A 15881-nucleotide genomic window follows, 5' to 3' on the forward strand; every position below is an offset into this window, starting at 1 on the left:
AGTCCAATATTTACCTCCCAGTTCAATTTACCTAGTGGATGTGAAATCACAGCCATGTCCCTCCCCTGGCATCCATTATAAACTAATGAAATGGCAGGTCACAGGTGGCAGTAGGGAGGCACTGGGCTGCAACACCGTTGACCTGAAACAAACACCCTCTCCCCATGAGTACATATTCAAATCTGATTCCACCCACCTGGCACTAATTCAGAACAAGCTCAGCAGAGGCCATCTCTATTGGAGGAAGCGGCCATAATTATGATAGATGATGTTGTGCATGGAATCATCTTTGAAGCTATACTCTACTTCTCTGATGTGAAGAACAAAACTGATTGACACAAATGCTTGTTGAGGTATCCCCTTGAAAACTGGCAAAGAGCATCACCCTCCCCTGTTAGGTCCGTAACAGCCTGTCTCTGAGAAATATCACTTTGTAATTAAAATTCTGTGGAAAACAACATCCCTATGCAAATTGGCCCCTTGTGTTGTGTGTTTGAACAGTAGCAGATTGGACTGCACATCTGTGCGGTCTCTCAGCTTATAAAATCCCTCTTAGAATTCAAGCGACGCGCCTCTTGGGTGAATAAAGGCAATTTGACTCTGTATGATACAGTGGGCTATGTTTTCCTAGGCAGTAGGCATCTGAAGGAATACGACAACACTACAAAGGATTTAAGGGAAAGATGAATAGATTGTAATCCTTTTGATATAGAAATATTAACACATTCCATGCGTTATTGACAAGATACGGTGCCGAGATTGTTTAATTACCTTTGGAGCATACGCCTAAGTATTTGCGCCTTTGATCCATGAAAATCCGTTTGAAAACAGTCCCATGATTTGTTATTGTCCCTATCCCCTCGTTCACTTTGTATTGGACTCAGTTTCCCAGAAGCCCTTGCAAGCCGGCGGTTGGTTGATTTCCGGTTACGTCATCATAACGCGTCCGCCTCGTCACAATGTCTGCGACATTCATATTAACCATGTAACAACGGCGAATTAAACAAATAGCAGGTTTAGCGTATTATGCGTGGAAAGACAATGGAATAAATGTTGTGGAACGCGGGTTATGCGTTCAAGGTGTTCACAGTATCTCACAAGGTGCAGGACAGAATGAGTTGGCTTTTTTGCCGTTTATGTGTGCCTAAGCTTTGTACATTATAAGGCGAAATATGATCATAATCAGAAATTAAATTCAAAAATAGTGATCAACTGAAGGTACATTAGTTGTCAGACGTTTACATACAGTAGTGTAAGTATACAATAGCATACACTTCTTATCGCCATGACAAATATAGTAGCCACAGGGTGTATATTATTTTTGTCTACTGTAATCAATTTAAATGATAAAATCTCCTTCCCTTTGGTAGGCTTAAAGGTTTAATGAATGCAGCGTTTAGTGTTCTGTTTGGTTCTCTTCCATTATTTACAGTGTGGTGGTTGCTTGCAGTGCTCTGGCATCAATCATTCATGCCAGTGTGCTATTCTGTGGCAGGGAGGGTTTTGCACACTGTAACTTAACACAACGCGTTTCTGAACACACCTAACTGTGCTATGACACTGAGGCCAGCAGCATTCTAACTAACACACCTAACTGTGCTATGACACTGAGGCCAGCAGCATTCTAACTAACACACCTAACTGTGCTATGACACTGAGGCCGGCAGCATTCTAACTAACACACCTAACTGTGCTATGACAGCCAGCAGCATTCTGCCCCAGTGGCAGGATGCATTGCTGTTGAGAGTTCTTTACATTCATGTGAAAGCTACAGCATGTCCTTCATGCTTTCAGTGGTGGAAAGTTACTGAGTACATTTATTTACATTTTGAGGTATTTGTACTTGAGTACAGTATGTCAACTTTTCAGTACTTTTACTTCTACTCCACTACATTTCAGAGTAGATTTAGATTATTAGTAACAAAACCTTGAGTATGTTCTACTTTTGGTACTTTAATTACATTGTGATACTAATACTTAAAATTTACTTTTACTCAAGTACGGTACATTTTGAATTCCAAACTTTTACTTGTAACGGAGTATTTATATATTGCAGTATTGATGCTTTTACTTAAGTAAAACATTTGAGTACTTTTTACACCACTGCTTAAATGTTTAGCTGGTAAATCTTGTTCATCACAGAGCCTCACAGAGTCCACTCCTCTTCAAGACAGCTTCAGTCAGTTTCAAGCTGTCTTGGTGGGCTTGGGATGTCGACAAGGCCTGACATATCGCTTACAGAAGAAACCAATCTGTCTTTCCCGTGTAGAGAGGCAGCGGAAGGGATAGAGCGATGGCAAGACACTGTAGTGTAAAGATAAATATTGAATCGATTAGGCCGACAAATCAAATTCTAGCTCTCTGAGCAGGCCAGGTGCACTAAACGGGTAAGACGTGGACGGCAACGGGCCACGTAGAGCTTTCAAGTACGAAGGGGGATTTTGACCTCAACCCACAAATCACTTCTCAATCACAGGACCTGTCGATTAGTTTGTCCCACGTAACACCAGACAGTCCCAGCTGCTACTGTTCCCCAGAGCAAGATATGGGCCTAATTTATGGCCCTGCTGTTTAATTATTGGTCCCCTATTCTTACGTGTGGGGGGATAGTCACATTTTGGCAGAGCAGATGGAGGGCGGGGCTGTTTGGCTACGATGGCTCTCTTCCATCCAGATGGATGATGTCAGTCAGCCACAGAGGCTTGATGCCTTAAATCTCTGGAATTAGAGAGCGGAGTGAAGCTTGTTTTCACTGTGGATATGATATCTCACTCTTCTTGGACACCGGGCATTCATCCATCTGCTGCTATTGCTGATCAATTGTGAGCATTGAGCACATTAGAACAGCAATTTTCACTTAAGCATCATTTAGGAGATTTGGAAAATGAGAGCCAATTAATTATTGTAATTCAGAATTTTGTTAAACAGTATTGATTCGGGTTCATCGTCTTGCTGAAGCAAATGCATGTACTGTAATTGGTGTTCAGCCGTGGTCTAGCTTTGTTTTCTATTATCTCTGTCTGGTATTATATGCAGCTGATGACTTTGAGTCTTTGAGTACAATGCACTTCTGAAGCTGTCTGACTTGAGGCAGGATGTTAATGAGTTTAATAAGTGCTACATAATCGTCCAGTATTAAACTAATTTAGCACAAAGCATTAAACTGCATTTCTCCACTTTTGTACAGCATTTGCTTTTAAAGACAGGGTATAGGAACTGTAAGCAGATGTCAGCAGGTCATCAGAGTGTCAGTGTGCTCTGTCTTGTGCACTTCCAGACTATTGTGTTTACAATGATGAGGCCTATTCTTAGATCCCTCACCCCTGTATTGTATCCAGTGTTCCTTTCTAATCTTTGTGCCATACATCCCTTCTCCCCAGCTAAGTGTTTTTTTCGTGATAATGGGTGAAGTTCTAACCCTAGTTCACAACTAACTAAAGTCCTTACATTGTTCTCTTCCTTCCTTGTACCATTTAATAGAAGTTGTAGGCACTCCACTCCACGTGATGCCTAACAACACCCTTAGCGGCTCAAAAGTCACTGTAAACTCTCTTGGGGCTTATTGCTTTTATAAAATGGTTAACATTAAAATAATAGCCATATGACAATTAAAACAGTCTTTAATAACAATATCACAAACTCAGCAGAACAGCATGCAATATCTGCATTTGCAGAAAAACCTTGCAGATACACAGGACAAGAATTAACTAAAACGAGCGCTCCTCTCCCCCTGCCATCCGATTAAAAACAAAATTGCTAACAGCAATGCATTGCTGCAGTGACACCGATGCATGCTGACGACGTTGTGTTCCCTTCCAGCCTTGACAGCGGCAGCAGGCCGGGGAAAGATGGAGGTGTGTAGCTTCTTGCTGGAGCAGGGGGCTGTGGTACAGCAGGTCAACCGCCGAGGGGTGTCCCCTCTGTTCTGTGCTGTGAGACAGGGACACTGGCAGGTGAGACATGCTGAATGACTGTTCTGGCTTACACACCGTGTTTCTGTGTCAAAACTAGCACCATCTACAGCAGAGTCCTGCGACGGGTACACCGTTTGACGGGTGAAAACGGGTGAAAAATATACTTTTGTAAGTTTACGGGGACGGGCGGTACTGAACTAAATGAGGGCGGGTAACACTTTATTGTAAAAATCAGAGCGCACTGTTTCCACCCAAATAATGTTATGGCAATACATTGTGTAACTTAACACAGCGCACCGGTGCTCGTGCACACACCCCCTCTTCACCTGTGGTGTTGGATGAAATAATGTCGAGCGGTGATATGAACGGGTAACAGGACAACCAGTTAATTAATTGATGGGCGGGGCGGGTCTGGTTTGTATTTCTGAGGGGCGCTAGTCCCTCCTATGTCCAGCTTTGAGGGTTTGTGTAAACACAAACCCCAAACATTGAATGTCAATGACAATGAATGGGCAGTTTTGAGTGTTTGTCCTAACACAAACATTGAATGTCATTGACAATGAATTGGCAGTTTTGAGTGTTTGTCCTAACACAAACATTGAATGTCATTGACAATGAATTGGCAGTTTTGAGTGTTTGTCCTAACACAAACATTGAATGCCATTGACAATGAATGGCCAGTTTTTGCCAGTTTTGCCAGAGTACCGTATGTGTGTATATTATATGATCTGGGTGTGTCTGTGTCTTGCTGCAGATTGCAGAGCTGCTGTTGCAGCATGGTGCTGACGTGAACATCAGTGACAAGCAGGGCAGGACCCTACTCATGGTGGCTTCCTGCGAGGGTCACCTGAGCACCGTCGACTTCCTGCTCTCTAAAGGTAAGTCCACAGCTCGCCAGTGGTGGAAAATACTTAGGTACAGTACTTAAGTAAATGTACTTAGTTACTTTATACCACTGCAGCTCGCCCACACTAATGTATCTACACGGTGCCTACAAACCAGAGAACATTAACTACACTATATGTATTGTGGATTTATTTTATTAGATTTTTCCATGTCTATAATTCTTCCCACAGGTGCTTCTTTAACTTCGATGGACAAGGAAGGACTGACGCCCCTGAGCTGGGCGTGTTTGAAAGGACATACGAATGTGGTGCATTTTCTGGTAGAGAAAGGTGCGGTCATTGACCACACGGACAAGAATGGACGGACTCCCCTGGACCTGGCTGCATTCTACGGGGATGCAGATATCGTATGTAATCATTCATTTTAATCTCTTAAATCTCGACTGAAAGATGATCATATGATCCAGTTGAAAAGCATGGGCACACACAAAATGTGCAAATACAGAGTCTTTCTCTTTCTCCCTCACACTCGAGGCCTATTCACCGTGAGCAGTGAGTCTCTTATTATCACCGTGGTGTGACATCATGTTCGTCACCTTATCACCTAAAACTGGAGTATGAACAGGCCTTCACTCTCTCTCTCTTACACACACACACACACACTCACTCACTCACTCACACTCTCTCTCTCGTTGAACGCAGCATCAGAAAAGGAAGAAAAAAGGTCTCCACTAACTTTCAGTGCAGTGCACACACAGTCAGTGAACAGAGGTTATTGTATGACGGTGCAGACAAGTTGAGACAACAAATAGACTATAAAGAGCACCCGCAACTAACAGAAGTGAGCCCCACGGGTTGAACAAGAGAAGCACCACCTTTAGCATTATAAAATCGCTGTCTGAGCTTTGTCCGTTGATCAGCCCTGGTAATGATCCACAGCTGTTCTTGGCAAATGCAAATCTGCGTCGAGATCATCAATTTGTAATTAACGAAAGCTTCATGCACACACGTGAACAACAACAACAACGCCACAGCTGGGTGTATTGCTTGCGTTTAAAGTCGTTTTCGACCCTTTCACAACGTTCCACTGTCCAGCTTTCCCCTGCTGTTCTCTCTGGGATAGAAGCCCCATTTATATTCTGCAGCCCAACAGTGTCGCATGCCTCAAATTGCCGATCCACAAGCTCACACAGTATCACACAGTGGATACATGGATGTTACACGTTGTGAGCTTGTAGATCTGCATCTGCTATGTATTTTAAACGCTAATAATTGCATATTGGATTATATTCATATTATAATAATACATGCAGGCCAGGGTCTTCAAGGACCCCTTAGCTGAGAGAGATCAAGCAGGGACCCCCACTATACATAGGCTATTATATTATAAAACTGTGTTGCAGATTAAACTAGACATAGACTTGTTTGATAGCCCTATCAGTGTGTGACCTGTAAATTAATGTTTTGTTTATTTGTTTATTTTCTATTTATATGTTAGTAACATTAATCGATGAATGATATTTAATCTCTTACACCCTCTATACTCAAAACCTCAAATTGACCCTTGAGGTATACAGTGTATAATAATTATATACTATTATGATTAGTAATCTAACAATTCCACAATAACCAGCAGAGAGCAGACCCTTTGTTTATAAATTGGGTTGTTTGAGATGCAGAGCTATAATACTAACTTACAGTAAAACAATAAATTGCTTTGAATTTAAATGTAATGCATTTTTAATAAATAATAATAATAATAAAATACTTTCTATTGTGTTGAATCGCCATCAAATCGCATCGAATCACGCACACACACACACACACACACACACACACACACACACACACACACACACACACAAACCTACTTAGCCTTAACTGAAAGCATCACTCCGTAATTATTGAATGCATACTGCTTTGGATTAGCCCAGCACTCTACCACAGGAATGACATGTTATTTGAATGAGTTCTTGTCTCGCCTGGCGTGTTGCTCTGTTGTAGGTCCATTACTTGGTGGAAAAAGGAGCTGTTATAGAGCATGTGGACTACAGTGGGATGAGGCCTCTGGACCGGGCCATAGGCTGTCGGAACACCTCCGTGGTGGTGACTCTGCTGAAGAAGGGTGCTAAGCTAGGTAAGGACTCTGCACATCACTACTAATACTATACCATGCTTGTATAGTCTACTGTAGATGCTTGTATTGCCTTTCGATAGAGCCTGCTGTACACATGCAACATTGTGTGTGTTGATTTAAAGTTAAATTAACACTTGTGTGCGCATGAATACTGTGCCTATTGTATTTTCTGCACCCATGCTACTATATACAAATAGGTTTGGGCAATGTTTAGGCAACGGGTTTGTCGCTCAGTTATGAATTCCCACAAAGACAGCTGTTAGTCTGTGAGTCCCTTGAGGGTGAGTTTCCCAACTTCTCTTGGTCTTGGAAGGATGGGATTGTTGCCTTCACGAGTTACTAATGTAAGTGCACAGTAGTTCAAACTAAGATGGGGGTAATGTCATGGAATGAGGTCATCAATCGTTGTTCCTTCCTGCTCTTTCTTCTGTTAAATGTCAATAGTACAGAGCGGAGTGTGTCCTTCCACTCCTGCCTGAGGTGTGCCGCTAAAGCTAATTAAAGAATGTGACTTAGTTATCACCTTAATGGCATGTGCTGGCGTATCTGGGCCTGCAGCTTATCTGTAGTAGTGCATTCTGCCATGTCACCAAATTGCTAATGGGCTTCTAATTTCCTCCAGAGCTCTGTTAACAGCGTATGCTGTGTGTGTTGTTCTAAGAATATGTGGGGATTTTTCCTTAAATCCTTAAGTGCACATACAGTACAGTAACTGCAAAATGCATCATTGTGTATGACTCTTATAATATAATATGAATTCATTCATACAGTTTATACAATATGCATGACCCTTGTGTCACGTTCCCTTTTCTTTACTGTGACTGAATACTTTTCGCATGCATTCCTTTTCAATCTCTTATCGCTTTCTTTCTCTTAACTGCTTTCAATAACACTAAGGCTACAGAACGTCACCTTATGATCGATCAGGTACAATCTTTAGGTAACTCTAATTCGTACCAATTTCCACTGAATATAGTCATTGTCATGGGAAGAGACACCCACTGTAACATGGCCTCACTGTGTTCTCTTTGGACAGGGAATGCTGCGTGGGCCATGGCAACATCCAAACCTGACATCCTCATCATCCTCCTCCAGAAGCTCATGGAGGAAGGCAACCTGCTTTATAAGGTACTGTACGCCAGTGTTCCCTAGCCTCGGAAACCCAGACCTTTTATTTCCTAGTGGTTCCCAAACATTTTAGCCCCTTTAGAAATTAGACCTTCTCCCGGGACCCAAACTAGTGAAAATAGCAGATCTACAAGCTGCGAAGAGATGAGTTGTAAGCTTGTAGATCGGCTATTTTATATTCTTCTTTTCTTCTAATTTATTTTGCTTTTATTTCTGCATGAAGTTACTGAAATATTATTACATTTTTTGTTTAATTCATGAAAAGTTTTTCTTTATTTGGGAATGTTTTTTGAAAATGTTTTGAAACATAATACCGGTAGTTAAAAACAAATGTAGGAAACAAAAACTAAGGGCACCCATAACAATGTGGGTTAACAGTGTTGAGTTCAAAGCTTAACTACGTTCAACCTGTTTTTGGTCATGTCTTTATAGGTGAAACATTTCCAGAAAATATTTTTTAAGGATTTTAAGAATCTAGATCAGCTATATTCACAATTTTCAAATAACTCCTGACATAAAGTGATGCGAGCAAGCAAGAGAAATTAATTCAGTTCAATTCAGTGCTGCATGCGACAGACGTTCCACCCCTCATATTGTTCGCTCTGTCTCTATTTGAGCAGGTTTTCATGGCCCTGACCCACCAGTGCACCACCAGACTATTTGTATTGGTTGAGATGTGCTATTTTGATTGTCGAAAGCTTTAGAGTGAAAGAAATTGGATGTTCAAATGGCAGTGATGAATGGACAACACTGTAGCTTTTCTAGCTCACTTTGCTTCTGACACACTTTTTTTTCAGGATTGTTCAAACAGTTTAGTGAGATCCTTGTGGAAGGGATTTATAATACAGTAGGTCTCACATATCATTGCTGTCGGGCAGAAACCTTGTATCCCAATATTTCAACTTTTGATGTTTTTTCATACATGAATGCCCTACCTCGTCGTACCACAGTCTTGCAAATGTAGCTAAAATTGCTGATCTACAAGCTCACAACGCGTCCAAAGGAAGCTGTGTATGCACACTGTAGCTTGATGAAACCGAGACATTCCTCTCCTCATTAAAGTCATAATGTGATGTTTACGCCCCTAGTTATTTTGATTTGTTCAGACTAGTGTCATTGTGACAGGCAACGCTACATATCAGGACAGTTTTTTGCAAAATTCTGTCATCTTGGCAGGCTGTCAGGACCCGGAGCATCATGTTCCTGTGTACCATCACAAAGGCCCAGTCAAACACTGTTAGCCGGTGATGTGTTACTTATTCAAAACCGAAATGATAAAGCACTCGGTGTCATTTTATTCGGCAATCGGTACAAAAAAACAAAAACAAAGTGATTGTATTCTTTTTTTAGCGCCACGATAAATGGATGTGTGTGTCCGGCTCTGGAGCCACGATTGATGCCTGACATTTTGCAGATTTTTGTGGCAGAAAGGGCGATACAGTCAGGGGGGGGTGGGGGGTGTGTGTGTGTGAGAGATGTTTTATTTGTTGTGGTGCATGTTGGTATGATGGATGGGGAGGGAGGATTTGAGCTGAGTAGCTGCTCATCCAGTACCTGCCAAACGTCTTTGCCCTCCTCCATCCCCTCCTATTGGTTGTAGCCTTTCCTCACTAGTTGCTTTGTCCTCTGTGTGTCCTTCCAGAAAGGGAAGATGAAAGAGGCAGCCCAGAGGTACCAGTACGCCCTGAGGAAGTTTCCTAGGGAAGGCTTTGGTGACGATCTGAAGGCGTTTAAAGAGCTGAGGGTCTCCCTGTACCTCAACTTGTCTCGCTGTCGCAGGAAAACCAATGTAAGCCTCTCCGGATCCACTCCACTACCATCTGTCTGTCTGGACTCTTTTAGAGCTGTACCACTTCTCCCACTTGGTTTAGCACATGAAACCATAGCGTTTATTCTTGCCATGTCATAATATGCAAACATTCTGCAAAAACATATGATCTACAAGCTCAACACGTTGCAATGCGTTGTGAACAAGTAATAGTGCGTTGTGTAGTAGGGGGAAAAAAGTATAGGGTTTAAGTGGTTAATCGCTTCAAAAGTAAAGACATTCCACTGTCAACAGTTATTTGATTTGTCTCACCAGTGTCATATGAATATCACGGGACAACAGTAAATAAGGAAAGCCTAGAATAGACCAGCTATTTCACTGGCTGTTTTGAAGTGTTGCACATAAACACATAGACATCAGATGTAAAATGGTTGAGCTGTGAGGGATTAAATAGGCTGGATAGTGGATTCTAAAGGTTATTCTATACTCAGTTGCACAGCCCTTAAGTGCAACAATAATTGTATCAACCGAAGGACTGAGTAGAATAATTAAGCAACTCGGAGATGTGGTTCTGAATTAAATATAAATTGTTTAGAGTAGAGGGAAAAGACCACTCTGTTTCACAATTTTACAGCATATAATAAAATTTGTACTTGAAACTGAAACAAACTGAAACAATTTTACAGCATATCCATGGTCATCATAAGGGCATACCTAACAATAAAATAAAATGACCGAATGACATTTCAGTGCCACTTTAAGGAAAATAATTATATGCTACAGTCTGGTGAGATCATCAGCAAAGTGTTGCAATTTCTCATTTATTTACTACGTCATTATGTCAAGTGACGATGTATATACATTCCAATGGTGTGCAGCAACTCTGGCCTACCAACTAAACAGATATACAGTAGTAACACTTCCCAATGCACTGGAAACCACGGCAGGTATAAATCAACGTTTCCTTAATAGGTAGCTAGGCTCTTGACACACAAAACAATGTGTTATGTCGGATAAAACAAAGCAGACTGTTGTTCATGAAATTCAAAGGCAATGCTGTTTTTTTAGTTAATCACTAACCCTTACTCAGTATAATAGCTATTGAGCCAATTGTTTGCTATTACAAACTGAAGCCCTGTAGAACGCCATGCTTTGAGGCAAAGGGGTAATTCGTTTTATAATAGCAGTGTTACGACCCCCTGTCTAGGGTAAGGGGAGGTGACATAATAATGAGGAGACAGCTTTCACAAAAGAAGATTTGTTTATTACTCTCCTTTTTTTCTCTTTTGACAGAGACAAAAACTTGTCAATTCTTTGTTGGTTCAAAGAAATAATGGCTTCAGGGTGTCTGTTACATTGAAGAAAAACTTACTATCTAAGAAAAGAAAATTACCCCTAACTAAAGTCCCTAACAAAGTGGAAACAAAAATACAGTTACTAACCTCACTACTAACCTCACTAACTAAAAAAATACAGTAAATGGGATTCAAACAAAAGAACTATCAAACACCCCTACGGGATTGTAAAGCAGGGTTTCACATTACATAGGGAATACGAAAGTACAAGAAATAACTGACGATCAAAAATAAGAGCAAATACTAAAGGTTACTTAAGAACTCATAACTGACATGACACTGGGACAACAAAATAGAACTTACTCAAAGGAACTGAAGACAAACTAACTAAGAAACAGAATAGCAAAGCAAACAAAAGAAAAAGGCAACATGGGTGGACGACTGCAGAATTAGCTGTCGTCCTCACAACAGTCAGGACAGACTGAGCACATTTATAGACAGCAGGGCCATTACCCAGCTGCTGGGAACCAATGAGGAATAAGGGGTAGGTCCAGGTAGGACCTGTCATGATTGCAGCCACCTGCTTTCAATTGACCAGTCAAGTCATCAGCACCACACCCATTCTCTACATTCTCCATTCACCTCCATTCATGACCTTAGAGAACACAAAATGGAAACAATATAACACAGGCCACCAACATATCCAACTCATCACAATTATTCCCAAATTAACTAAACACAATAATAACAATACTAATCATAAGGACAGCGGTCCGTAACAAGCAGACTTGCTTGGATGGATGGGTCATTTTATTGTCATGTATTGATTGTCTTCTCCGTGCAGGATTTTGGCATGGCTGAGGAGTTTGCAACCAAGGCACTGGAGCTGAAACCCAAATCCTACGAGGCGTACTATGCCCGCGCCAGGGCCAAGAGGAGCAGCAGGTAAAGCCATCTAGCTCTAGCACACTGGGTCGGGACCCATTAGTGGGTCATGGGCAAGTTTCTATGGGTCCCTTTATTTTTCGTTTCCTACATTTTTCATTATTATTTCAAAACATTTTCAAAACATATTCCCAAAAAAGCAAAGATTTTCATGAATTATAAGTAATTTATTAAAAGGGTGGCATTTGTTCCTCAACATATTGCAAATGTCGTCCTCCTGGTGGTGCTAGAAAAGGCAGATTTCCTCTAGGAGACAATTATTAGGCGACACTAAGTAACTACATACTTTATTAGCAGTACAGTGCAGCTTGTTGATCTGTTACGTTTGGCACGCAACACGGCTCACAGAGCGATTTCTTAACACTTCCTGTGTCCAAGACGTCTTTGAAAAAAAACATATATATTTCTTTTTTTAAAGGACAAAAATAACATTGGGCACCCTGGGTCACTATTTTGAAAGTGTTGTGTGGGCACACAATGTGTTAAGGTGATGCTAAATTAATGCATGCATTTCAACTTAATGAACTCATTCACTGGCTCATAAACGACACAAGCAAGAAGTCGTGAGAGGTTCTAAACATTTTTGGCTTTTCTTTTTTTTTGCTATTTTGAAAATAGCTGAGCTCTAGATGTAGATCTCTATTTTAATTATTTTTCAAATGTTTTTCAAAAATGCCTAAAATGTTAAGCCTGGCCTTACCAGCTCCTCCGGCAAGATGGGGTGATTGCCCAGCCATAATAGAACAGTGGATGCTATCGGTGTGAATTATTATCCACAATGTTTACGTCTTCTCCTCTTGCAGGCAGTTTACGGCGGCCCTGGCTGACCTGCATGAAGCGGCCAAGCTTTGCCCAAATAACCGGGAGATCCGTCGTCTGCTGGTACGAGTGGAGGAGGAATGCAAGCAGATGCAGCGCAGCCAGAGCAAACCTTCGCAACTAGGAGCTGCAGCTACCTCAAACCAGGCCACGGGGGGGCATGACTCTGACCAGGAGGAGGAGCAGGAGGAGTGCTCGGAGCACAGCCTGGCCAGGAGCCTGGATGGCCAAAGAGACATCTTGGAGGAGAACGAGGAGGAGACCTCGCAGGCCTGTTGGTCACAGAATATCTACTCCCTCAACAGGGAACTGCCCTCTGATCCTCCTAGCGGCAGCAGCAGCCAGGCTAATCAGAATCCAAGTCCCAGACCTGGCTCACCGCCGACGGGCCCGAGCAGGCTGGCACTTCACCGTTACCCACGGGAGCACAGAGAGGCGCTGGCCCAGCAGGGTCTTGTTCTACAACCCACCAAGCAAGCCCAGATAGTCAAGACAAACCAACACATGAGCTCCATGCAGGTCGGGGGAGGTGCGGGCCGCTCAGTAGGTGGGAAGTCTCAGTATGCTCCCTCGAGCCCGCTGCCCAGCAGACACATGTCCAGCATGCTTAAGGCTGGCCCGGGCATCGACATCAGCCCTTTACCACCAGCGACTGAAGAGCCTGTGTATGGGGACCGTATGTCACTGGCAGCTGCTTCCACTTCCATGGGTCACAACTGCGATGAGAGCATGCACTTGTCCCAGGCCTCCTACCCCTCCTTCAGCAGCTCCAAAGGCCAAGAGAGACTGTCTGCTCATTCTGCGTCCTCCCTGGACGGGTTGGTCTGCACCGGCCCCGGGCCTCAAGGTAACCACATGGACTTGGGAAAGGAAGGTGGGTGTGGAGCGGCGGCAGCAGGCAGCAGCATCAGAGTGTCCAGCTCCACCAGCAGTCTGGCCTCCAGCAGTAGCTTGTCGGACAGCGGCAAGCTGGGCCCCGACGTCCGCACCAAGACTGCAGACAAAACCAAGCACAGCCAGCAGGCCAACTCTACCGCAGCAGAATCATACAAACCTAGACCCTTCATGGGCCTCAAGGACAAGACGGCACGTTTTCATCCGCCGCAAATCCAGCAGCACCAAGGGCTGCAGAGTCATCCGAGCCTGCATGCCTCCGGCCGCAGCTGGCAAAACCACTCCACAGAGGGACTGGTGTGTCATAACATGGGCCTGCAGCCGGTCAACTGTGAGTTGCCCTATGGCAAAATGGTGAGCTCATACCAGGAGCAGCACAAACCTCCACCACCTCAGGGTGCTTTGGCCATGGGCAGCTTACAGAATGGAATGCATGTCAAGGAGTTCACGGAGAAGTTCTGCCAAGCCGCCACCTGTTACAAAGAATCCAAGCCTGCAATGGCGATGGCGCACACATTTATGGACGGCAAGCCCAAGCAGCCTGGCCTCACCCGAGATAATCCCAACATCCACGTGACGTCAATGAAACCAAAGCGATCGTTTATAGAGTCCAATGTTTAGTGATGTTTATCAGCAAAAACACATTACTGGAGGAAGTTTTTACCAGCCCTAGAAAGAATGTTTTCGTTAGAAGCCTTTCAAAGAGAATGCAAACAATGTATTCTGGAACAAAGGCATTGTGGTGGTTGCTTTTCTCTCCTCCTTCAACTATCGCTTGTTGCTGTCTGCTTCTGTCACAAGACAGCATTCTCCCTCATTCAGCCAAGCTGGAGACATTGCACTGACGAGTGAAGACAGTCATATTCAGACAAAACAGCGACGGCAAGCACTTTATACGCATTTAGGCCTTTCAAGTGCTTAAACCGTATTCGATTACAGCTAATTGTTATTATGAATATATTAAGTGAGTAAGTGGGTTTGAAAAATGTTCCTTGTGCCCATGGTGCTGAGAGGTAAGGAATAGAAGGTGTTCTGTTCACATGGGAGATTGAATGGATGGGCATTCCTGTGTTCTTATAAGGATGAAGATCCTCATGTTATGTACATTATATAAATATGTATTTTCCCCCCCTTCTTTTGAGTGAAGGTCTATGTCAAGTGTATTGACCAGTTCAAAATTCTGTGTATTTTGAGTTTTATTTTATGCACATTTTGTTTTTCCGGATGTTGTTAAAGGTTAAAAAAATGTATTTGTTAAATATGTTTGTACATTCTATAAATCGGCCATATTAACAATGAAAACGAAATCCTCTCCGTACCTGCTTGTTGTTGCTGTCTAGTTTAATTTATTTACAGCGCCCGCCGCCTATGGCTTGGTTTATTGTAAAAGCAATATATTTTATATAGTTATTTTTGCACAGCTACTAAGACATTTTAAGATCCTCTCAAAATATTGGTTTAGTGCATGCTACAATTGCAGTTTCTAATAAAGAGTAAAAAGAAAATTCTATTAAACATTTTTTGGCCACGGTGCCATCAGCTCTATTTTAATAATGTATGTAACTTGCAATTGTTGCCCTGTTTTCAGTATTGTGAGCTGTATTAGCTGTGATCACATACTGTTATAGAACATTACTGCCACAGCCATCATTGGGGAAATAAAGACCCACAGAGGAAATAAACTAAATAAAGACTGTTGGCTTTCATTCTAGCATACTTGCACATAATTAAAATTACGACCATGTGGAGAATTTGTATTCATTATTCACATAAAGGTAAAATGGTAAATTTATATAGCGCCTTTATTCAAGGCGCTTTACATAGATTGTGCATTACCTTCACCCATTCACACACACATTCATACACCAATGACGGCGGAAACGAAACCATGCAAGGCACCAACCTGCACATCGGGAGCAATTAGGAGTTCAGTGTCTTGCTCAAGGACACTTCAACACTAACTCTGGGGGAGCCCGGGTTCGAACTGGGAACCTTGCGGCTCTACCCTGAGCCACCGCCGGTGAACATTATATAGCTGTTTGGCTTCCTAATTAGTTACTGTACATGCCCGCAGATCTTATTGTATGCATAGGAATGCTGTTAACTCATGTTTATCTATATACATGACAGGCAGCG

General features: G+C 42.6%; 1 protein-coding gene across 5 annotated transcripts in view; it reads left to right on the plus strand.

The window, feature by feature from the left end:
- tanc1b (tetratricopeptide repeat, ankyrin repeat and coiled-coil containing 1b) overlaps positions 1-15421 on the plus strand; it is a gene marked incomplete at its 3' end in the record, with an annotated part of 144768 nt that extends 129347 nt beyond the window's left edge. For 4 of the 5 annotated variants that reach the window (XM_083776986.1, XM_083776988.1, XM_083776987.1 and 1 more), the window contains 8 exons: positions 3820-3953; positions 4669-4792; positions 4991-5166; positions 6764-6896; positions 7933-8024; positions 9667-9813; positions 11932-12032; positions 12836-15421. In XM_083776986.1, the coding sequence (XP_083633112.1) occupies positions 3820-3953; positions 4669-4792; positions 4991-5166; positions 6764-6896; positions 7933-8024; positions 9667-9813; positions 11932-12032; positions 12836-14366 (2438 nt within the window). Of the gene's footprint in view, positions 1-3819; positions 3954-4668; positions 4793-4990; positions 5167-6763; positions 6897-7932; positions 8025-9666; positions 9814-11931; positions 12037-12835 lie in introns of those variants that run through there. The other variant, XM_083776990.1, reaches the window with a different exon arrangement.
- Positions 15422-15881: the final 460 nt, after the last annotated feature.

The sequence above is a fragment of the Protomyctophum parallelum genome, assembly GCF_964188405.1.
Source record: "Protomyctophum parallelum genome assembly, chromosome: 11".
NCBI classification, from domain to species: domain Eukaryota; kingdom Metazoa; phylum Chordata; class Actinopteri; order Myctophiformes; family Myctophidae; genus Protomyctophum; species Protomyctophum parallelum.